The sequence below is a fragment of the Lethenteron reissneri genome, chromosome 29 (genome assembly GCF_015708825.2).
Source record: "Lethenteron reissneri isolate LAM-NWPU_2019-01 chromosome 29, ASM1570882v1, whole genome shotgun sequence".
In the NCBI taxonomy this organism is placed as follows: Eukaryota; Metazoa; Chordata; class Hyperoartia; order Petromyzontiformes; family Petromyzontidae; genus Lethenteron; species Lethenteron reissneri.
In genome coordinates this window covers 5,043,582-5,066,926 of record NC_083807.1, presented here as the reverse complement: position 1 = coordinate 5,066,926, position 23,345 = coordinate 5,043,582, and the positions used below count along the sequence as shown (strand labels likewise).

The following is a 23,345-nucleotide window of genomic DNA, read 5'->3' as shown; positions in this document are numbered from 1 at the left end:
GTTTATACTGTTTGGTTTTTTCGGTAAAGTCACGTAGGTAAAAAATTAATACAAATAAATTAAATCACGACGTTTCGGAGGCAACACAAACTTCCGTCTTCAGGTGGAACCGTCACAGCAAAATGACTATATTACTGTTTTGATTATTACTGTATAAATTACTTGCATTACTGTATTGATACAGTAATTTTGCTGTGACGGTGTCACCTGAAGACGGAAGCTTGTGTTGCCTCCGAAACGTCGTAATTTAATTTATTTTTAATTTATTTTTTAACCTACGTGACTTTACCGAAACAACCAAAGAGTATGGACCCTTTGCAGTCACGGAAAACTTCAAAGTCTAGAATTAAACTGATGTTTTTTTCAGCTTCATCACACGTCGTCAGCGAAATGGGAAACTCAAAGTCGAAAGGGAGAAAGATAAACGACGAATCTCGGAACCTGTAATCAAAGTAAGTGAAATCAACAGCACCCTTTTTTAAATCATTTATATTAAGTTCGCTTGCTTGCTTAGGACCGTGCAAATCTTTCGGTCGTTTTTTAACCCACTTCCCATGATCCAATCGAGCTGACATTTTCCACACAGACTCGTTGTGCGTGACAATTAATGTTCGTGCAAATTTATTTTCAAAATTTTCCACTTTTTAGGACAAAAATATTATATTTAATTACCAATTGCTTAATGGTACAATGCAATCATCTGACCCATAGGTGGCAGCCATCTCAAGCCAGAGGACGAGAGGACTCTAGCCTCCACGCATATAAAGGATTTATAATGAAAAACTTTGTTTTTACGGGTTATACTTTTCTCTGCTTTGTTTATATTTCACGTGATCGTCATAAATAATATCGTCGCCTTATTTACAGAATATTTTCTTCGTCACATTTTTCGTGACAAAAAAAAACACAAGTATTAAAACGCGATTGCGTGGTGAAAAATGTATATTAAACTTAACGTATATTTTTCCTCTGTCTTTCTTTGATCTCATCAACCGCCGATGTCCAACACCGTGTGAACTTGAAATGCATCCAGCAGTCAGGTATGTTTTTTATTCATGAATGCATTCATTTCACTTTTTACACTTTTAAAATGTCATACCTCCGACGTCTGACTGGCTGTAGTAATATTCTTTTAGTCGGCATAACTTTGTGTTGAACCACACACTACGGTGAGCAAATTAAAGGCCATATTAAAACAAATGCACTTAGCGCACCGTTTGTCTTATCACGTTTGCCGAATGCATCCTCAGAATCCCCCCCAAAAATATGCAAATCGGCCGGAAGCACACGGTGCTATTGAATGTGTGGGCGCGTGAGAGTTCATGTGTATCTTGATGAAGAGAGGCGATAAGAAATTGGGGAAAACGAGATGATGGGAGGAGATGAATGTCCAGTGCATTGTACCGGCACTGGGTTGCGTGACACACTGATTGTTGGGCGTGCCTTGTGACGTGGACTTTGTTGATTATAAAGTAATAAAAGACAAACTCAACACACGCATCAATAATGCTGCCGAGAATGGCTCTTCCTTTCTGGCCTCGCCATGTCCACGGTATTGAATAAATCAAACTTCTCACGCCAAGACTCCTGTACAAACATTGTTATTAATATGATGATCTAATAACAAAAATAAAACAATGCGAATTAAAATAATTGGGTTAATCTTAAACCGTACATTTTGTGAGACAATTTGAACAAGTACAGTTTTTAGTTCGTTATCATAGCTTCGGTCGGTCAGGTCATTGCTCATCTGACAAGTTAGGGAATTGACGAATGTTTTGTTGTTGTTATTTTTTGTCCTTGTGCATCACTGCCAACGCAATATCACCAAACAATTTGTTTAAGTTTGTTGATTATCAGCGTGGGAACTCTTGCCGAACTGCTAAGTGGCTCACTTCCTTACCCATTCTCATTTTAACCTCAAGAAGAGATAAGCGTTGGGATAATCGCGTGCTGTTATTGAGCGATTAAATGCGTAAATATCCCAAAGCGCTTCGCAATACACACCAATAAACATTTTATAATGATAAAAAAGGGGGGGGGAGGCATTATGACAACAACAACAACAAAAAAAGAATAATCAGAATGTTTAGCATGATTGGAGTGATTACAAAAGAGGGACTCACGCAGAACAGAGATGGACAAGGAGCCTTTGAAAGTCATAAATACGAACGAAACCTAAAGAGGCGCTTGCGTGCACAGTTGAATTCTTTCAGCCAAAAGTAATTTCACTGTCTTACTCGTTTATTGCCACACGTTCGTTGTAGCTTACACCATGGGAACCTCATTTGCCAGTAATAAAAATGATAATTGGTTTTTTACCCTTCTATCTGGCAACAAAACTGACACCTTTTTACAAGGAGTCATGTTTGCATAGACCACAATACCTGCAGTCATAATGCAAACAAAAAAACATAACTCTGATAATGTGCACTGTCCTTGAAGTTGATTGGTCCACACCCGAGACAGCTTTCCTTAGAGCCTAGTCTCACATGGGTTGGACCAGATGATGCCAAAAGGCACACAACTCAGACAATGCACCATCAGAGTATTTAGGAACTTAAATAGGGGTTTTCCCCTTTTTTCTGGCAACAAAACTGATACCTTTTGCAAGGAATCATGCTTACATTAACCACAATACTTGCAGTCAAATGCAAACAATAAACAATACTCTGATAATTTATGCATTGTCTTTGAAACAGAGTATTGTTTTTTGTTTGCTTTTGACTACAAGTATTGTGGTTAATGTAAGCACGATTCCTTGCAAAAGGTGTCAGTTTTGTTGCCAGAAAAAAGGGGAAAAACCCTAGTAGTAGGTTTTTACCCTTTTAACTGGTACAAAACTGACACCTTTATACAAGGCATCATGTTTGCAATAACCACAACACAAGTAGTCAAAAATACAAACAAAAAGAAGCAACTCTGATAATGATAATAATATGCACTGTCCTTGAAGTTGATTGGTCCACACCTGAGACGGCTTTCTTTAGAGCCTAGTCCCCATTGGTGTTGGACCAGATGACACCAATCAACTTCAAGGACAGTGCATATTATTATCATTATCAGAGTTGCTTCTTTTTGTTTGTATTTTTGACTATTTGTGTTGTGGTTATTGCAAACATGATGCCTTGTATAAAGGTGTCAGTTTTGTACCAGTTAAACGGGTAAAAACCTACTACTATATTTTGCCACTGGTAAAAGAGATCTCATACAGGGGAAAAACCCTATTAGTATATGTTGGTACTGGCAAATGAAGTCCCATTAAATGGGAACACAAGCCTGATAACGCAATGGTGCGCTGTACATTTTCCGCAGTAGTTTCACTCCTGTTTGTTGTACATGTATGACATCACACATATTCCATATCTGTGGAGAGCACGTTACGTTGCAAAGGGGCTGATGTGACTATATTGCAGTTTCTATTAAACCGTTAATATGAATTCTAGATTTGAAGCTTTCGTGACTGCATGGATTAATATTCTTAGGTTTTTTTCGATAAAGTCTCGGAGGTAATTTTTAAAAAATTATTTTACTTTTATTAATTTAAACTTTTTTTTTTTACCTACGTGACTTTACCGAAAACACCTAAGAATACGTTAATATGAAATTAAGATGGAAATTCAACGCAGGTACATTGCTTATACCACCCTGCGTATGTTAATGATGATGATAATATCATTGAGGTGGAATATTGGTTTCGAAAGTGATATAAAAAAAAACATGTTTTACAAGCAACCTTCTGTGTTCCTGTAAAGCCGGAGTGTTATACGAGTGTTCTATCACGAACCACCTGCCTTGAATGGCCCTATTTCTCTGAGCCAGGATATGAAACGCCCATCTCTAAACATGTACCGCATATAGACACGAACCGTTAATTAATTTTGTTCATAAATCTCACGCATGGTCGAGGAATCGGTACGTACAGCGATACGCCTGAGCGATGTTTTGTTTGCTCGTATTTTCGCGCTGACGTCTGTTGTAAAAAAACAAAATAACAACCATTTTCGTGATGACAGCGCATTGATTTAAAGCAGCATCTGTGTGCACGTGTGACATTTCTCTTGAACAAAACGCACAAACGTGTGATTGCATTGCGTGCTTGTACTGTGTGTATATATATATGTACACCAGCCATTGAACCTGAGCAATAAATAATCTTCGCTTAATACCTTTGTTATTCCAGACAATGTGTACGTGGCCATTTTCACCTACACGGCCTTGTACAACGACGACATGAGCTTCAACAAAGGCCAGAGGATGGTGGTTCTTGATAAGTAAGTCACCGAAACGACATTGAGATGAATCGTTGAAGAAATAATGCCGTAAAAGCACACACACACACTCGAAATAATAATGACAACAATTCCTTCGATGATCGACTCAATCATGATCTTTATTTCGACTGGAGGAATCGGTTTAACACGTAGGCTTTCCCGACAAAAACGTTTTGGGTTTAGATCGGTGGAGGGTTACGACACATTTATAAATAACGCGATCTAAACCCAAAAACGTTGATTATGGAGGAATCCGATGAGACTTGAAGCTCTTTTGCCAGTTTCGTAGATGTCTGGTAGCTTCTGGACGACTCTGTACATCCGCACTACGTCGATCTTAAGGGGTTGGTTTGATCACCTCTGAGACGACACACTTAAGCGGTTGTGTTTTCGCTAAGTTGTCCCCACCCGAAGAAGGACGCTTGTGTTGCGCCCGAAACGTCGTGATTTAATTTACTTAAATTTTTTACCTACGTGGCTTTACCGAAAACATCAAAGAGTATGAATCCTTGCAGTCACGAAAACTTAAAATCTAGAATGCACGCTCGTCGGCATGGGTTTCGTGCAGGGGAGGGCGAGGACGGCGAGGGGGGTGATGTCCAGGATTGAGATCCATATCTTTCGATTTGAAGCTTTCGTGACTGCAGGGATTCATCTTCTTGGTTCTTTCGGTAAAGTCACGTAAAATAGAAATAATAAAATAATAAATATAAAACATAATAAAATCATTCTCACGACGTCTTTCAGACTCTGTCTCCTCGACAGACCTGTTCTCCACATGAGGACGGCTGCTTGCGTTGTGGCCGAAACGTCGTGAGAATTATTTTATAATGTTTTATTTTTGTTATTTTATTATTTCCATTCTACGCGACTTTACCGAAAGAACCAAGAAGATGAGTTGCATATCGATCTCCACAGATTTTGGCCGAGGGAATTCAACTCGGGCCACCGTGTTCCGAGCGGAGTGCACCGATGCAGTGCAACTCGACTCCGAAGCTCGGAATCTAGCGTTGCGCTGCGATGACATTTGAGTCACTTTAACAGCAAGTGAAATAAAAATGCGGTCGTCCCGTAGCACGACCTTGTTTAAATGGTGGGTAAACAATTCATGGGGCGCATGAAACGGTCAATAAGCAAAAGTTAAACAATAGTTAAATGCCAAAACAGAATGAGTAACAGTAGTTATGTTTTTTTTAATATCATGCATTTTCCTCTCACCCCCCCACCCACCCCCGCTCTTCAATGCCGTGGGGCACAATATTCATTTGATCATGATGTTGAATGTTCTCATCGTTATCCCTTTAACAGATCAACAGACTGGTGGAAGGTTCGGTTTATCAAAAGTAATCAGGAAGGTTTCATCCCGAGTAACTACGTGGTGCCAGCTAATTCTGTTGAGAAAGAAGAGTAAGTTTTATCATGGCAACACAAACACGAGCTCGTCTTCGTGAATGCATTGCTTCTACCTATTGTGCTCTGTGGATTTATAATCAACAATATGTAAAAAAACCCGATGTCTTCTTTCTGGCAACATGATGTAAATGCTTACTCCGAGCTCTCATTACTCTGATAGTGCGTTGTCTTTGAGTTGTGCGCCTTTTGGCGTCATCTGGTCGAACACCATATTAAACTAGGCTCTAAAGAAAGCTGTCTCTGGTGTGGACCAATCAATTTCAAGGACAATGCATACATTATCAGTGTGTTTTTTTTGTTGAATTCTGACTGCAGGTATTGTGGTTAATGTGAACATGATTCCTCGTAAAAAAAGGTTTCAGTTTTATTGCCAGAAAAAACGGTAAAAAAACCTATTAACATGTCTTAATTTCTTAAGCAATTTTAACTCTATGCTATCTATGAATGGCATGTATTTTTGCCCAGTTCAAAAAGTTGCGAAACATGCTTATTGTTGGCGTTTGACTTCAGGTGGTTCTTCAAGAACACGAGGCGAAGCGACGCTGAAAATCTGCTGCTGTTGAAAGGAAACACCAACGGCTCCTTTCTCATTCGCGAAAGCGAGACTGTGAAAGGTATTGCTCATGCTTTACTACTGCCAATACAGCTACTCCTCCAGCAGTATTTAGGTGGCACACTCATATAATAATAATCATACACTAGCGAAGCTGCCGTGTCCTCATGGTTAGCCGTTTGCGCAATCGACTTCGCAATCCAGAGTTCGCCGGTGCTATGTTGAAACAACGGTGAAAGGCGTTTTTATTGTCATCCCCTCCCATCCACATCTGTCGACGATGCAGTCATAATATGTAATATATAAAAAAAAACTTTTTTTAAAAACACGCTTTCATGAAATGTACTCGTAATGGAAGAACTCCACGACTCCAGGAAGCTTGCCATAACGTAAGGCACCGTGGTCCAATTACAGCCAACGTCAGTTTACCGTGGACAATTAGACCCAAGCCGAAACATAACATATATTAAAGAATGTTTAAACATATTAATTTATATTTTTTATGATAGAATATAGTATTGTCCTCAGTATAACATAAGTATACCAAGTTTGCAGTCGATACCACATTGGGAAGAGGGTTAGAATTCAGTTACAATATTTGAGGATATACCAACAACAACAGACAGAGTGAGTTAAATGAAAGCGTGTAACAAAATAAGGCGCACCGCTGTTAGTCGACCAGCAAATCGTTTGTGGTTGAAACAAAACCTGGGTCCTCGCACCTCTTCCTAGATTCTAGATTTGAAGCTTTCGTGACTGCAAGGATTCATATTCTTAGGATTTTTTTCGGTAAAGTCACGTAGGTAAAACATAAAAATTAATAAAAGTAAAAAAAAAATCACGACGTTTCGGAGGCAACACAAGCTTCCGTCTTCAGGTGGAACCGTCACGGCCACGACAGCTGTATCAAGTAAATGAGAGATTGCAAGAGCTACCACTCCGTTTATATAATGGTTGGAGAGGGGGGAAGGGCCAAGTACGGCACATTTTTTATTCATATGGTAAGGTGAGGCTTAAGAGGGTGAGCCTTTGTTATGGAGAGGTACGGTTTGTGATTAAGCCTGGCCTACATAACAATAGTGTGAAAAAAGAAAGAAACAACTAAACATGGTAAAACAAGTCTAGCTGTCTATCAATAACCTGTAATAGTTGTCTGTCAAATAAGATTGGCCAAATAAGTGTAGTCTTTTGTGGTTGAAACAAAACCTGGGTCCTCCCACCTCTTCCTAGATGTTTGGCCGGCATGGGAAGAGCCTCCCCCCCCCATCTGCTCCTCCTCCAACATGTCAAACTGGCATGAGAGCAGAGCCATGCGCGTGCCACGTCAATGCAGTTCGGCTCCTGGGGCCTTTGCTGGCAGTAGAAGCGGTCGTGCAGAGAAGCTGCGGCCAAAACATTTTGGGCACAGACGACAAAAGTCGTCGGCTTGAAATGTCTCCTTCTTAAAGCTTCTTTCGTGACTGCAGGGATTCATCTTCTTGGTTCTTTCGGTAAAGTCACGTTAGAAGGGAAGTAATAACATAATAAAAATAAAACGTTTTCGGCCACAACGCAAGCAGCCGTCCTCGGGTGAAGATTGAATGTTGTGAATGAATGTTGTGGCCGAAACGTCGTGAGAATTATTTGATTGTGTTTTATTTTTATTATTTTATTACTTCCCTTCTACGTGACTTTACCGAAAGAACCAAGAAGATGTCCCCTTCTGTTTTGCCCAGAAACAAGATACCACGTGTGCTGATTTCCCTTTTGCATACACAAGCCTGAACGCAATTGGGCATTCTCGTTGATGATCTACCAGTCAACTGCTGTACTTTGGTTGTGGTCAGAATTTTGCAATGACCAAGGGAAGGAACCAGGCTCGTAACTGAATACATACCGTCTAGGGTGGAGTACCAATAAAAACTACAATAAATTCCAGCACCGTAGAGAGATTTCTGTTGTGAATGATATCGCGAAATGATAGCGACGATGGCGATGACGTGTATGCACCTCCTCTATTTTCGCAGACAGCTACTCTCTGTCGATACGCGACGAACACATGGTGAAGCATTACAAGATCCGCCGCATGGACAACGGAGGGGTTTACATCTCAACGCGCAATGTCTTCCAAAGTTTGCATGAACTCGTCAACCATTATCAGAGTACGTGTCCATCGTTGCTCATTCATCATATCTCTTCGTAAACCTTTCACATCCACGCTGTTTATTTGTACAACAATAATAATAATAAGGAAAATTATGTTTTCTTGAAACTTGACAGATCTGCAGTTTAGCCAGGATAAAGCAGTACAGAGTATGCTATTATTTAATTTATTATTTTATCTTTATATGTGACTTTACCGAAAGAACCAAAGAGCAGTACAGAGATAGATTGAATATGTTATCTCCCTCATGTGCATGGGTTTTGCCTGGTTTCCTCCAACGAGCCAAACACTCATTAATGGAAATTGGACAACCATCTTAGTGCAGGACCCTCCTGAAATAGGCGAGTGGGAATCCGTGAGGCTTGCCTGGTTATTCGGCATGCTATATTCTCACGCAACACGAAGACACTGCTGACCGCAAATCTCTGCCCGATGATCCAGAGTGATACCGTCAGACCTCTGACCCAACCCATCGAAAAAGTTCATATTTTTGCCAATCCTCAATTGGTTTTCACTGCCAATTAAATCTACAAGAGATTTCAAGATCATCCTTACTCTTTTAAAGAGATTCTCGATGGACACTGGACTCTGTACTCCAGCAACAATTTCCTCTTGGTAAAACCTACTTTTAACTCCCTAAGTTAGGTTTCTCCTCCTCAATGGCGAAGCCAGGATTTTCAGGTAGGGGGGGGGGCAACCCTTCCAGCAATGAAAGATGATAGAGGAGTTGTTAGTTTGTAAGGAGTTGTTAGTAAGTGAGGAGTTGTTAGTAAGTAAGGACTTGTCCCTTGCTTTTTATTCGACGCGTGTGCGGCGATGGCGCAGCCATCGATCGAGGGTCGAATTCGAACCGCGTTGTGTGATCGGCATCACGCTCGCTGAAGGTGTTGATGCCTTCAGGGAAGTTGCGTGCTGTATACGCAGCTGCGCACAATTCTGTGAGTCACTTATAACCGCTTTGCCGTTACTTATTGCCAATTATGGACTCAGACTATTGTCCTATCATCTCATAGAGTCCCGGTCACGTGATAATATGCTACACAGTGGCAGTGGGGGTTGCAAAATGCCGATTTATTAGAAATAAACCCCAATGATCCGATCGAAATTATGGATTTCGATCAGATCATTGGGGGGGTACGTGCCATCCCACCCCCCCAACTGGCCCCGCCAGTGCTCCTCCTCATGTGCTGTCTCAAGAGTTTGGAAATCACCCTCCCCAGTCACCTGCACTTCTAATCACCTCCCACATCTTACCATGCGTGTCTGTCCAGTGCTCGCCAGAGCTGCCATCGGGTTTCAGTTGCCGAACGAATGCGATATGAGGTCGCACTCACTGCACGCAAAGTTCGTGCCACAAATCAAGCGCAATAACCTTGCTGATCTGGCCAAGGAGCATAAACCATCACGCGAACTCATCGAGGCTTTTGGCTGGCCATCGAACAAAGACGGTCACTGCATCGCGCGCTTTAAGATGCGCTTCTGCGGCCGTCTGGAACGCTCTTCCTTCCAATATTAGGAAGCCACTGGAGCTATGCACCTTTAAATAATCTGGATTGAAAAGTAATTTGTTTAGAACGTATGGTGCGTAATAAGTTCAACATCATGCATCCATTAAGGCCTTTTCTCATGTTTTTTTCTGACAAGTGACCTATCCCTACTTATCAAAAGTGTGCACTGCTGCCAACGTAGTGTCACCATAACATTTATTCTGTTGTAGATGTATTCCGTATACTTTCTCGTGCCCGTTTAATGTTTTATTTATTTCTTTTCATCAAACACACTTTTCTACTTGCAGGCACCAATGCTGGGCTCTGCCAGCGATTGACAGATCCTTGTCGGAGTGTCACCCCAGCCCAGCCGTTTGAACATAACACGTGGGAGATCGATCGGAGGGACCTCAAAGACATTGCAAAGCTTGGAAGTGGCCAGTTCGGAGAAGTCTGGTTGGGTAAGAGAAATATCAATGAACACGCCACTTAATTCTCCTGCATCTTAACTGCATGAAGAAAATATAGAATGTACCTTCACCATTCTCAGCACACATCTGGATTCGTGCACACACACCCAACGTTCTTATTGACATATTTTTTATAAATGGATGGCTACCGACTGTGAGAGCGGTTCTGAACTGCCGTTTTGTAATCTCTTCAATATTTGCCAATCTTGACTGTGAAGCATTGACCATGATAATCCCAACAAGGCAAACATTCCATAAGGGAATTGTCGGAGTTGTCAGGACTAGGTTACAGGGTGGCCATGTCATATCAAAGCGTCTACCAATCCACCCTCCACTGAATTCCCGAGTCAAATATTGCCAAATTGCGAGGGCGTAATGTGACTGAGCCCCATCTTGCTGCAAGGATGTACGTTGCAAAGGGGCGTTGTGGCCACACTGTACACATATTTCCAGTAACTGTTGGGCATTGTTTGGTCATACTTCACCTCGCTGGTCAGTGCGAGTTTTAGTGACGGGGGCAACCCAGTACAAGATCAGATATCGCTTAGCACTCTTAGCCGTAGACAAGAGATTCGAACCCGGGTGTATTTCTTCGTATCACAGTGGCTCGTGCAGTGTACCACAGCTCTATTATTTAGAAAACAAATTTTAAAACTCGTTTCTTTAGAAGTTATTTTTGTGTTTAGTTTGTTGTCCTTCCCCCCATCGGCATCTCCGATTAGCACGGTTTGTCGGCGTACGATGCGAAATAAGTTCAACGTACACACGCAGGGGCATTTCACAAGAAGCGGTTAAAATGTGTCCGCGCGCAGCCCTCTACAAGCAGAACATGAAGGTGGCGGTGAAGAAGCTTCGAGAGGGAAGCATGTCTTGCGAAGCCTTCCTCGGCGAGGCGAACATCATGAAGACCCTGCGGCACGAGCGACTCGTGCAGCTGTACGCGGTCGTGTCATCGGAGCCCATCCTCATCATCACCGAGTACATGGAGAAAGGTCGGCACTCTTTTGGCCCACACCGGGAGACGCGTTCGCACCGAGCGAACTACGCGCGTACAGAAGCGCGTGTTTTTGTTGTCGTTGTTGTTGTCGTTGTTGTTGTTGTTGCGATTGTGCGCGTGATGGCTGTCGAAAACAATTGCTACCTAAGGCTAGGAGAGGAAAGACCACAATGCAACACAAAATAATAGAAAGGGGGAAATAAGGACCGACATTCAGCACTTCTCCAGGAACTGCTGCTAGTTGTTTTGCATAATGTCACAAAAGGACGAGAGGGCTTTTGCACGTGTCCGGGTGTTGTTTGAAGCTCACGACGGTGACTGCCGGGCAAAGCCGAGACAATACAATAGGAACTTAATGACTTTGCATATGACTCATGAGGATAATCTTGGCTGCACAGTGCTTTCTGAACTTTGGCCAGATACGGACTCTATGAGTGTGTGTGTATGTCGACCAGCTATTGCCTCGATGTACGGTGCGAGAGAAGTTCAACATGCATACATGCAGCAAGGGGCCGTCCATAAATGACGTCACGCACCTGGGGGGGGGGGGGGTCAGACATTTGTGACGATGTGTGACAAGGGGGGGGGTGTTTGAGAAATGTGACGTCACATCAAAATGCGCAACTTTAAATAAATATAGACGTTCTACTAGATTAAATAGACTTCCTAATAAATGTTTTCTCCGACAACATCAGAGTGCAGCGCCACATTAAATACGCACTACAATGACAATAGTTTAAAGCGATTTGAAGCATGTTTTAGATTTTTTTTTAGGGTGGGGGGGGGGGGCAGAGCTTTGTGACGTCATATTTAAGGGGGGGGGTCTGACTTTTTGTGACGTCGTGTGACGAAGACGGGGGGAGGTCAAAAATCGTAAAAAAATCGCGTGACGTCATTTATGGACGACCCCGAACTCGACAGACATGGATCCTATGGGTGTGTGTGTGTATATCTCTATGCGTTACTCTATACAGACATTGACCCTATGGGTATGTGTTGTGTATATCTCTATGCGTTACTCTATAGAGACATTGACCCAATGGGTGTGTGTGTGTATATCTCTATGCGTTACTCTATACAGACATTGACCCTATGGGTGTGTGTGTATATCTCTATGCGTTACTCTATACAGACATTGACCCTATGGGTGTGTGTGTATATCTCTATGCGTTACTCTATACAGACATGGACCCTATGGGTATGTGTGTGTGTATCTCTATGCGTCACTCTATACAGACATTGACCCTATGGGTGTGTGTGTGTATCTCTATGCGTTACACTATACAAACATTGACCCTATGGGTGTGTGTATCTCTACGCGTTACTCTATACAGACATTGACCCTATGGGTGTGTGTGTGTATATCTCTATGCGTTACTCTATACAGACATGGACCCTATGGGTATGTGTGTGTATATCTCTATGCGTTACTCTATACAGACATGGACCCTATGGGTATGTGTGTGTGTATCTCTATGCGTCACTCTATACAGACATTGACCCTATGGGTATGTGTGTGTATATCTCTATGTGTTACTCTATACAGACATTGACCCTATGGGTGTGTGTGTGTATATCTCTATGTGTTACTCTATACAGACATTGACCCTATGGGTGTGTGTGTGTATATCTCTATGCGCTACTCTATACAGACATTGACCCTATGGGTATGTGTGTTACTCTATACAGACATTGACCCTATGGGTATGTGTGTGTGTATCTCTATGCGTTACTCTATACAGACATTGACCCTATGGGTATGTGTGTGTATATCTCTATGCGTTACTCTATACAGACATTGACCCTATGGGTATGTGTGTGTATATCTCTATGCGTCACTCTATACAGACATTGACCCTATGGGTGTGTGTGTGTATATCTCTATGCGTCACTCTATACAGACATTGACCCTATGGGTATGTGTGTGTATATCTCTATGCGTCACTCTATACAGACATTGACCCTATGGGTGTGTGTGTGTATATCTCTATGCGTTACTCTATACAGACATTGACCCTATGGGTGTGTGTGTGTATATCTCTATGCGTTACTCTATACAGACATTGACCCTATGGGTATGTGTGTGTGTATCTCTATGCGTTACTCTATACAGACATTGACCCTATGGGTATGTGTGTGTATATCTCTATGCGTTACTCTATACAGACATTGACCCTATGGGTATGTGTGTGTATATCTCTATGCGCTACTCTATACAGACATTGACCCTATGGATATGTGTGTGTATATCTCTATGCGTTACTCTATACAGACATTGACCCTATGGGTGTGTATATCTCTATGCGTTACTCTATACAGACATTGACCCTATGGGTATGTGTGTGTATATCTCTATGCGTTACTCTATACAGACATTGACCCTATGGGTATGTGTGTGTATATCTCTATGCGTTACTCTATACAGACATTGACCCTATGGGTGTGTGTGTGTATATCTCTATGCGTTACTCTATACAGACATTGACCCTATGGGTATGTGTGTGTATATCTCTATGCGTCACTCTATACAGACATTGACCCTATGGGTATGTGTGTGTATATCTCTATGCGTCACTCTATACAGACATTGACCCTATGGGTATGTGTGTGTATATCTCTATGCGTTACTCTATACAGACATTGACCCTATGGGTGTGTGTGTGTATATCTCTATGCGTTACTCTATACAGACATTGACCCTATGGGTATGTGTGTGTATATCTCTATGCGTCACTCTATACAGACATTGACCCTATGGGTATGTGTGTGTATATCTCTATGCGTCACTCTATACAGACATTGACCCTATGGGTGTGTGTGGATGACTTCGTGAAGTCCTTTAAACCGGGTTGGCGACTGCTCGCAACCTCCTTTGCAAGGACGTCCGCGTTTCAGCGATTCGATTGAACCGCAATCAAGTCACGTGGGGCTGGTCTCTCAGGTGTGGGGCCCGGCTGATAATGTGTGCAGTGTGCGTGGTCCATCAGTGATGCTCGCTGACTCTGCGGTGGACGTGTCACCGACAGGTAGCATGCTGGACTTCCTGCGCAGTGAGGAGGGGAAAGAGGTGCGGATTCCGAGGCTCATCCTCATGGCAGCAGAGGTGAGACTTATCCACATTCGCCGATGTTGGGAGTGAAATCGTCGAGTTACATGATCAGTAGAAGCCCGCTCTGAACGTCCACCCCTGTTAACGACTCACCGCTTAACGACGGGCCTCCATAGAGCCCAATGTGTAGTGTATAGTGTAGTGTATAGTAGTGTAGTGTATAGTAGTGTAGTGTATAGTGTAGTGTATAGTAGTGTAGTGTATAGTGTAGTGTAAAGTAATGTAGTGTATAGTGGTGTATAGTAGTGTAGTGTATAGTAGTGTAGTGTATAGTAGTGTAGTGTATAGTAGTGTAGTGTATAATGTAGTGTATAGTGTAGTGTATTGTTTTTTGTATAGTGTAGTGTATAGTGTAGTGTATAGTGTAGTGTATAGTAGTGTAGTGGATAGTGTAGTGTATAGTGTCGTGTATAGTGTAGTGTATAGTAGTGTAGTGTATAGTGTAGTGTATAGTGTAGTGTATAGTAGTGTAGTGTATAGTAGTGTAGTGTATAATCTATAGTAGTGTATTGTATAGTAGTGTAGTGTATCGTAGTGTAGAGTATAGTAGTGTAGAGTATAGTAGTGTAGTGTATAGTGTAGTGTATAATAGTGTAGTGTATAGTGTAGTGTATAGTAGTGTAGAGTATAGTAGTGTAGAGTATAGTAGTGTAGAGTATAGTAGTGTAGTGTATAGTGTAGTGTATAATAGTGTAGTGTATAGTGTAGTGTATAGTAGTGTAGAGTATCTTAACGACCACCCTTGTTAACGACTAACAGCTTAACGAGAGTGCCTCCATAAAGCCCAATGCTTTCGTTTACAGACCATTACCCTGTTAACGACGGGTTAATCAATGAATGCATTGTTTAACCATGTTTCTTTAACTATTATGTCTTTATAATGTTGTTAGTATCTTTATGCGTTCACATCTATCTTTCAAATATGACAAAGTACTTTTTTAGGGGTGAAAAAGGGGGTAACTTTCGGTGCCATCGAAACGAATGAAGCCTTTCACGTGTCTTTCCTTTCCTCGCTTAACGACCGATTTTGTGGCACCAATTACCGTCGTTCGGAGAATGTTCTGCATCACACGTGACCTCAAGGAACCCACGTCCATCACCTGGGGGTTGACAGCAGAGCTGTGCGGGTTTGGGGGATTAAAAAAAATATTTAAAATGCAAAAAGTCCGATTTGAAATGATCATGATATGAGGACAATGTAATTTTTACCAGTGCAGCTCAATTGAGAATGGGCCACATGCCATTGGCCTAGTATCTTTTGTTGATTGAGGATGTTGGAATATCATGGATTCCGAGTGTGTGGTTCGCATCTATGTATGTTGATCTTTTTTTTTTCGATTTAAAGTTTTTGTGACTGCAGGGATTCATCTTCTTGGTTCTTTCGGTAAAGTCACGTAGAAGGGAAATAATAAAATAATAAAAATAAAACATAATAAAATAATTCTCACGACGTTTCGGCCACAACGCAAACAGCCGGACGACATATGTTGATCTTCTTTTACACCGTACGTAGCCAACCGTGCTAATCGGAGGTGCGGGGGAAGCACAACAAACCAAACACAAAAAGCAGCTCTAAAGAAATGAGTTTTCAACCGAGATGATTTAAAAGTGCACAGCTCCCCAGTGGCTTCCGAAAATTGGAAGGAAGCATATTCTTAGGTTTTTTCGGTAAAGTCACGTAGGTAAAAAATTAAAATTAATAAAAGTAAAATAAAAATAAAATAAAAATCACGACGTTTCGGAGGCAACACAATTGGAAGGAAGAGCGTCGCAGACGGCCTGAAGGCGCGCAATGTTGGCGACCACCGTCTTTGGCTACGCGCGTGACCTAGCGATCCCTTGGGCAGGTCGCGGATGGCATGCATCACCTGGAGAAGATGCGTTACGTCCACCGAGATCTGCGGGCGGCAAATGTGCTGGTGAACAGCTTGCTGAACTGCAAGGTCGCCGACTTTGGGCTGACACGCATCGTCGAAGATAACGAATACACGTCCAAAGCAGGTCAGCGCCATTTGCTCGTGATAGCAATGAGGAATTTGCATTTATTGGGAGCTTTTAATGGCCGCAGAATGTCAAAGGGCCTTTTTACGTCTCATCGTAACGATTTCAATGTCCAGCTGTCGTTTTCTTTTTTTTAAGCAAAGAGGACATCTGATTGACAGGTGCCCGCGTGTGGCACAATGTCAGAATGTCAGAATATTTATTTCCCAATTAGAATATCTATTCATACTGGAGAAATCCGATGGAGCTACACAGCTTATTTCGTTTCACAGATGGCATCACACGTCGCAATGCAATGGCGTCTCCAGGCTGCAAGTGGGGCCCATAGAATCTTAGCAGGGTGGCGGTGATGCTCTTGGCTATATCAATTCGGCAAGTAGAGAATCATTTGAATAATAATGTCAAAATATGGATCACGCCACCGGCCCGCGTGGAATAATGTGACGGGGCTTTCAATGGCCGCCGCAATTTAAACGGCGCACATTTATGGTGAACCAGGGCGGTCGAGGATTTGATCGGCAAACCTCTGCGATGTGGGAAACACCGATACCGTTCGGCCACATAGACACTTTTAGCACCACCAGTTAAGTTGACAACTGCAAACAGATAGAGCTGTGCGGTATATATTCATCTTGTGCTTTTTACTTGGCAGGTACCAAATTCCCAATCAGATGGACAGCACCGGAGGCGATGCATTTTGGCCACTTCACCACCAAGTCTGACGTGTGGTCATTCGGGGTCCTCCTCACGGAGATGATCACTTATGGAAAGATCCCATATGCAGGTGAGGATTTCATGCCAAATGCTAATTTGAGACCTGTAGGGATTTTCAACACAGCTCAGTTTGGGTGTGGACTACATTTCATGCGTTGAGAGCGTTGTGCCTTTTTGTTTATGTACATTGAACGTTGCTGCACTTATCGCTCTCATGGGCTACTCTGCAGCTCTCATGACCGAGTTGTTAACGGAGTGGCGTGGCATTGAAGTGAACTCATGCAGGCAGTGGATAATTTGCATACCCCTGAAAGTGTCTAAAGGTTGCCTACAGTCCAACTTTTTTTTAAACAGCTGACTGGGTGCATTATTTCCTCGTGCTCCGCGGTCGTTTGGGGTCTGCTGAGAAAGCAATAAAAGTGGTCACCAGGCACGGTAGACTTATCGGCAATTGTAAATTTTAACTTACACGCAACAATGATTGCCTTAATCTAAGCAAGGCGAAAAGGAATGGCCGCTAATCTCGCGAGGGTTACATTTTAGCATGAGAAGCTCGGTTATGAGTCTTCGTGTTCAAGATGTTTCGTTCAACAGATTGTAACCAAGGCAATAGATGTCATGAAAGCATCTGGCTTTGCAGTAAAATGCTGTACGCAAGGAAGTTCAATAGGGGGTGTGGGTTGGAGTAGCGGGGAGCGGTAGTGTAGCAGTTAGCATCCCACTGGGATTTGTGCACACTGCGTTGGTGTACAGTGTTTTTTTTATGCAATATTTTGCTGTCTTTTCTTGGATTTTCTGTTTGCACTAAGATGTTTTTTTGTTCATGTTTTTGTTTTTTGTTTGTTGCGGTTGCACCCGATTCAAGAGCCGAATGGCTCACAGGGCTATACCTAATAAATGAACTTGAACTTGAACTAGTGGGATGCACTACAAACCATCGACGCGGGTTCGATTCCCGCTCACGGCCAACATCAGTGGCAATTTTCTGAACCGGTCCAAAACCTCGACTCAGCCTCAAATGAGTACCTGGTGCGGTGTGTAAACATCACACCGCTGGGGAGACAAAGGCGGCCGGGCATGATGCTAGCCACCCACCCCCACGTGTGCCGTGTCGGCCTTCATAGGTGCTCGCTAACAGCACTTGCCCCAACAGTCTGTTAAGGCTACACGGGGGATCTTTGTTGTGGTATTATTGTGCTTGATACACGATGTTATGACACCGGCGATCCGAGTTTAATTTCATGGCCAACTTCAGTGAACGAGTGATTTTCAACTATTTGTTCAGCGCCAACAGTGGAGGTAAACATTGCCCCATACGTTTTGGAGCAGTGATTCGCTTTCACATGACCTTCAGTAAAGCCCACATACAGTCGCGTGTGTGTATATATAACATATAAAGGGACTTATGTTATGTGCCTCTGCATACAAATAAAATATTGATAGATATTAGCCTATTGGCTTTCCAGACCAAAGTTATCCAGTAATATTTGTTCAAGCAAAGCAAGCTCTGAACAAGTTTCAACTTATGGGCTTCATCAGCAGTCGGGACTTGGTTGCCAGATGTTATTTTGGCAAGAGCGCTTCATCTGAACGATGGGCACTGTTCAACACACACACACACAATTTCGATTTAAAGCTTTCGTGACTGCAGGGATTCATCTTCTTGATTCTTTCAGTAAAGTCACGTAGAAGAGAAATAAAAAAATAATAAAACATAATAAAATAATTCTCACGACGTTTCGGCCACACGCGCAAGCAGCCATCCTCAGACTTTCCGACAGACCTGTTCTTCACCTGAGGACGGCTGCTTGCGTTGTGGCCGAAACGTCGTCGTGAGAATGATTTTATTATGTTTTATTTTTATTATTTTATTATTTCCCTTCTACGTGACTTCACCGAAAGAACCAAGAAGACACACACACAACTGTATATAAAAAAAACTAATAACGTGTCGTTGTGGAGCATTATGGGTTGATAACATATACCAACTAACCCTCTGTTCTGTGTCTCCACACACGAATGATTCGTCTTCCTTCAGGGATGTCACACCAGCAACTGATCTCGAACCTGGATAAAGGATTCCGCATGCCCTGCCCAGTAAACTGCCCAAGCGAACTCTACGATCAGATTTTGCAGTGCTGGAACGAGAAAGCGGAAGAAAGGCCCACCTTTGAGTTCCTGCAGGATATGCTCTACGACTTCCACATTAGCACCGAAGCACAATATCAGTAGGCAATGCTGGAATAATGCACTGAAAATGTTTACAAAAATGAATATTGATTGTATGTATTGTATGTATGTCGAACTTCGTTCGCACCGTACGTAGCCAACCGTGCTAATTGGAGGTGCGGGGGAAGGACAACAAACGAAACACATAAATCAGTTCGAAAGAAATGAGTTCTCAATCTATATGATTTAAAAGTGCATACATAGCTCCAGTGGCTTCCTAATATCGGAAGGAGGAGCGTTCCAGACAGCCGCAGAAGCGCATCTGAAAGCGCCACGCGGTGCATTGTGGCCGTCTCTGTTCGACGGTGAGTGTACAGGGGTGCAGCTTTGTTAGCATGAGCCCTGTTGCAAAGAATCACAGGTGACCCTCCCCTGGCCAATACTATCGCTCTTTGTCGTCTGGTGCCTGAGCCACTCTGGCCCACAGGTGGTGCTGGTGCAGGTGCACCGCCTGCGTTCTCAACAACTATGCCACTGTGATTGTGGTATTCGTTTTTTTTTTACCATTGTCTACATATCTTATTTTGTATAGCACTGATCTCACCTCTTTCAATGAGGTGTGTGTGGAGAGATAATAACATTGAGGCTAAAAAAAACTCATACATTCGTGAATGCCTGGAATTAATCACGTGGGGTTTTTTTTGTCATCGTATTTATTAAGCGACAGAAAGAAACGGATGGTACTCTTTGGCTCTTTCGGTAAAGTCACGTAGGTCGAAATAAACGAAAACAAATCACGACGTTTCGATCGCAACACAAGCAATCCTCATCAGGTGGAACAACCACAGCAAGAAGTATGCGAGAGAGCTGTCGTGGCAAGAGGTTATATAGGTAAGGAAGGGGGGGGGGGAGCAAGGGGGGAGAGACAGAGAGAGAGAGAGAGGGGGGTGGTAAATTTGGACGTGACACGTTTCTGCAGGCCAATCTTGCGAGTGGCGTTATGATGGAATGGGAACGTTTGGACGTTCTGCCTTCACAGCATTTTTCCTTGCCACGATTTTGAATCGAGGGAACTGCATCTAAGCGTAGCCTGGCGTGTGGTGAGGCGGGCGGGGGGGAGGAGACGGTGGGTAGAATTTATTACAAGTTTTACAAGTGAATGCTGGAAGTGACGCAGTTGTCCAAACACGCCGTTGTGTTTTCTTTAGCACGCTTTGCGCACAAGCGTTGTTTGCCGTTTCGATCCCCCGTCTCAAAGTGTTACCCAAAGACCGCCGCCCCTCTCGAGCGCACGGAGACTCAGTACTGCTGATTCAGTCCACGCCAGCCATTGATTTGCCGCAGATAAGAAGAAGCGGGCATCGCTTTCAATGCTGTCGTACGTCTCCCCCCATCACCCCACCCCACCCGGCATACACACATGGGAAGTGTTGTGTTGTTGTTGTTGGAGCACTACAAATGTTGACCACAGGCAAAGCGAGGGGTTTGCACAAATGTGGCGACACTTAGCTCGTACTAAATGGGGATGAATAGTGAGATTGAGAATTACCACTCAGCATGATGTTTTGGTACTTGAGGTGTAAGGATAAGATGGGTTCTTTGGTTGATTTCTAAAAGAAAATCGTAGCAGTGTAAATTATGTTATTATAAGGGTTACGATAACCCGTATTTATCCATGGGTCTGGTCCAACCGGTCCTTAAAAATAAAATAAATCCCATATGCCATTAAAATTGTTTTTAACATTAATTCAATTACACCGATATAACTTAACACGCATAGTTGATAACACTAAAGTTAAGAGGTTTTTTTTTACAAGAAAGCTTGAGGCTTTTAGAGATTCTACGATTTCTTTAACGTTCCAAGACTACTGAAGAATATTTATTATTGAGCAAAGGTTTTGTTTTACTCAAAAAACAATAATCCGAATGGTCTGTTCAATGATCAAAACTGGAATTTGATTGAAATGGATTAGGGCTAAACCTTCGGGATTCCACTGTACTGTATATACGTGCTACAAAAGTTTGTGTAGGCACACTCATACACACTTTTATCCGTCAAATCTGAACGTATGTTCCGAAAAAATTGTGAATATAACCACGTAAGCACATCGCATATGCCGTAATATGTAATATGTATAAAAAATAAGTAAAAAAAAAAGTCTTTGCGTGTTGATACATATTTTCTACATCCGTGGAATCATTCATTCAAAATGATTAAAGTATGATGATATCAGAATCTGTAAATATATAAAGTGTCATTGTGATGCAGTCCTTTGCAAACTTGAATACAAACGCAATACACTTTGCTCACATGTGTGTTTTTTGTCATTTGGTATAAGATTTGCGTCTCGTTTTAGCTTTTTGTTATTTTACAACTAAGAAATGTTGGACAAATGAGACAGAAATATATATAAGAGGTTTTTTGGTTTAGATCGCGTAAATATATAAATGTGTCATTAAACCCGCCACCACCCGACACAGCCAACTAGTAAGGGTTGTCATGTAAACAGAACGTGCCAATTCGTCACTAGTACAGCACTAGTGTGTAGTATATAGTGTAGAGTAGTGTCGTGTATAGTGTAGTGTACTAGTACAGCACACCGGTGTGTTGGAGAGTCAAGCCACAACATTTACAATCTGAGTACGACGTTTCGCACGTATACATATTTACGCGATGTAACCCAAAAAAACCCTGTATTTATTATTTTATCGATTATATTGCTCGCGAAAGCCTACGTGTTCTACCAAAAATATCATCACTTGTCCGTGGATTTTTTTGTAATGTATTAAACATTGGCAACAAAACCAACAACATCCAAAAACCCGAGCTGTCTAGCGCAATGGTGGAGCCCGGATTTCCAGGTAGGGGGGGGGGCAACCCCTCCAGCAATGAAAAATGATAGAGGAGTTGTTAGTAAGTAAGGAGTTGTTAGTAAGTAAGGAGTTGTTAGTAAGTAAGGAGTTGTTAGTGAGTAAGGAGTTGTTAGTAAGTAAGGAGTTGTTAGTAAGTAAGGAGTTGTTAGTAAGTAAGGACTTGTCCCTTGCTTTTGATTCGACGCGTGTGCGGCGATGGCGCAGACATCGATAGAGGATCGAATTCGAAGCGCGTCGTGTGATCGGCATCGCGCTCGCTGAAGGTGTTGATGCCTTCAGGGAAGTCGTGTGCTGTATACGCAACTGCGCACAAGTCTGTGAGTCACTTATAACTGCTTTGCCGTTACTTATTGCCAATTATGGCCTCAGACTATTGTCCTATCATCTCATAGAGTCCCTGGCATATTGGCAGTGGAGGTCGCAAAATGCCAATTTATTACTAATAAACCCCAATGATCCGATCGAAATTAGGGATTTCGATCGGATCATGGGGGGGGGGGGGGGGCACGTGCCATCCCACCCCCCAGTGCATCTCGCTAATTAGCGAAAGGGTGCTCGCTCCATTGACGTCACACGTGGACTTCCTCTGCCGACGGGGCAATAACCCGCGTGGATGTCAAACACACCGCCGCACACAACGTCGTCTCTATCTCTCTCTCTCTCTCTCCCCTTTATAAACCTCGTAAGGATATTTCATCGACTGTCTTTATTACTTTGGAACTAATTATGGTGCGGCCGATAAGTCCCCACCAACGACTGCTGCCACGCACCGCAAACAGTGAACAAAGCCGAAGGCCACCTGCTGTGACCTTTAATAGATCCTGTTGGGGGGGGGGGGGGCAAGTGCTGTTGGCGAGCGCTTATAAAGGCCGGTGAGAGGTGCACGGTGGGGCCGTGTGGCCAGCGCGAGCCACGTTCGCTGCCGCCTCTGTCTTACCAGTGCTGATTGTTTTTGTTATTTTTCTCACGTCTCCAGATGCTTTTTTAAGTCGACTTTGCGGCAGGCTCAGGGCCAGTTCAGATGTCATTTGCCACTGATGTTGTTGGCCTTTGACGCCAACCAAGCCCAGGTAGCTGGGTCTACAGATGCTAATATGTGCATCACTCTTCTTGGTTCTTTCGGTAAAGGCACGTAGAAGAA

General features: G+C 42.8%; 1 protein-coding gene across 2 annotated transcripts; it reads left to right on the top strand.

Annotated features, from left to right (window-relative positions):
- Nucleotides 1-944: 944 nt before the first annotated feature.
- LOC133349194 (tyrosine-protein kinase HCK-like) lies at nt 945-21,636 on the top strand. 2 transcript variants are annotated; one of them, XM_061562474.1, is made up of 11 exons: nt 945-1,040; nt 4,184-4,274; nt 5,583-5,681; nt 6,198-6,301; nt 8,247-8,381; nt 10,179-10,331; nt 11,153-11,332; nt 14,364-14,440; nt 16,294-16,447; nt 17,100-17,231; nt 19,200-21,636. In XM_061562474.1, exons 2-11 carry the CDS (start codon nt 4,234-4,236, stop codon nt 19,391-19,393), a joined length of 1,269 nt encoding a protein of 422 aa, XP_061418458.1. In that variant the 5' UTR covers nt 945-1,040; nt 4,184-4,233; the 3' UTR covers nt 19,394-21,636. The 2 variants fall into 2 exon arrangements, with proteins under 2 accessions (XP_061418458.1, XP_061418459.1); XM_061562475.1 differs by lacking the exon at nt 945-1,040 and adding an exon at nt 1,163-1,169.
- The last annotated feature ends 1,709 nt before the right edge of the window (nt 21,637-23,345 follow it).

What these genes read in the sequence shown, in the direction of transcription:
- LOC133349194 (XM_061562474.1), top strand. Translation starts at nt 4,234, where the DNA reads ATGAGCTTCAACAAAGGCCAGAGGATGGTGGTTCTTGATAA. An exon ending in CGAATACACGTCCAAAGCAG is followed by an intron (nt 16,448 to 17,099) that starts GTCAGCGCCATT and finishes TTTACTTGGCAG; the next exon opens with GTACCAAATTCCCAATCAGA. An exon ending in TGGAAAGATCCCATATGCAG is followed by an intron (nt 17,232 to 19,199) that starts GTGAGGATTTCA and finishes GTCTTCCTTCAG; the next exon opens with GGATGTCACACCAGCAACTG.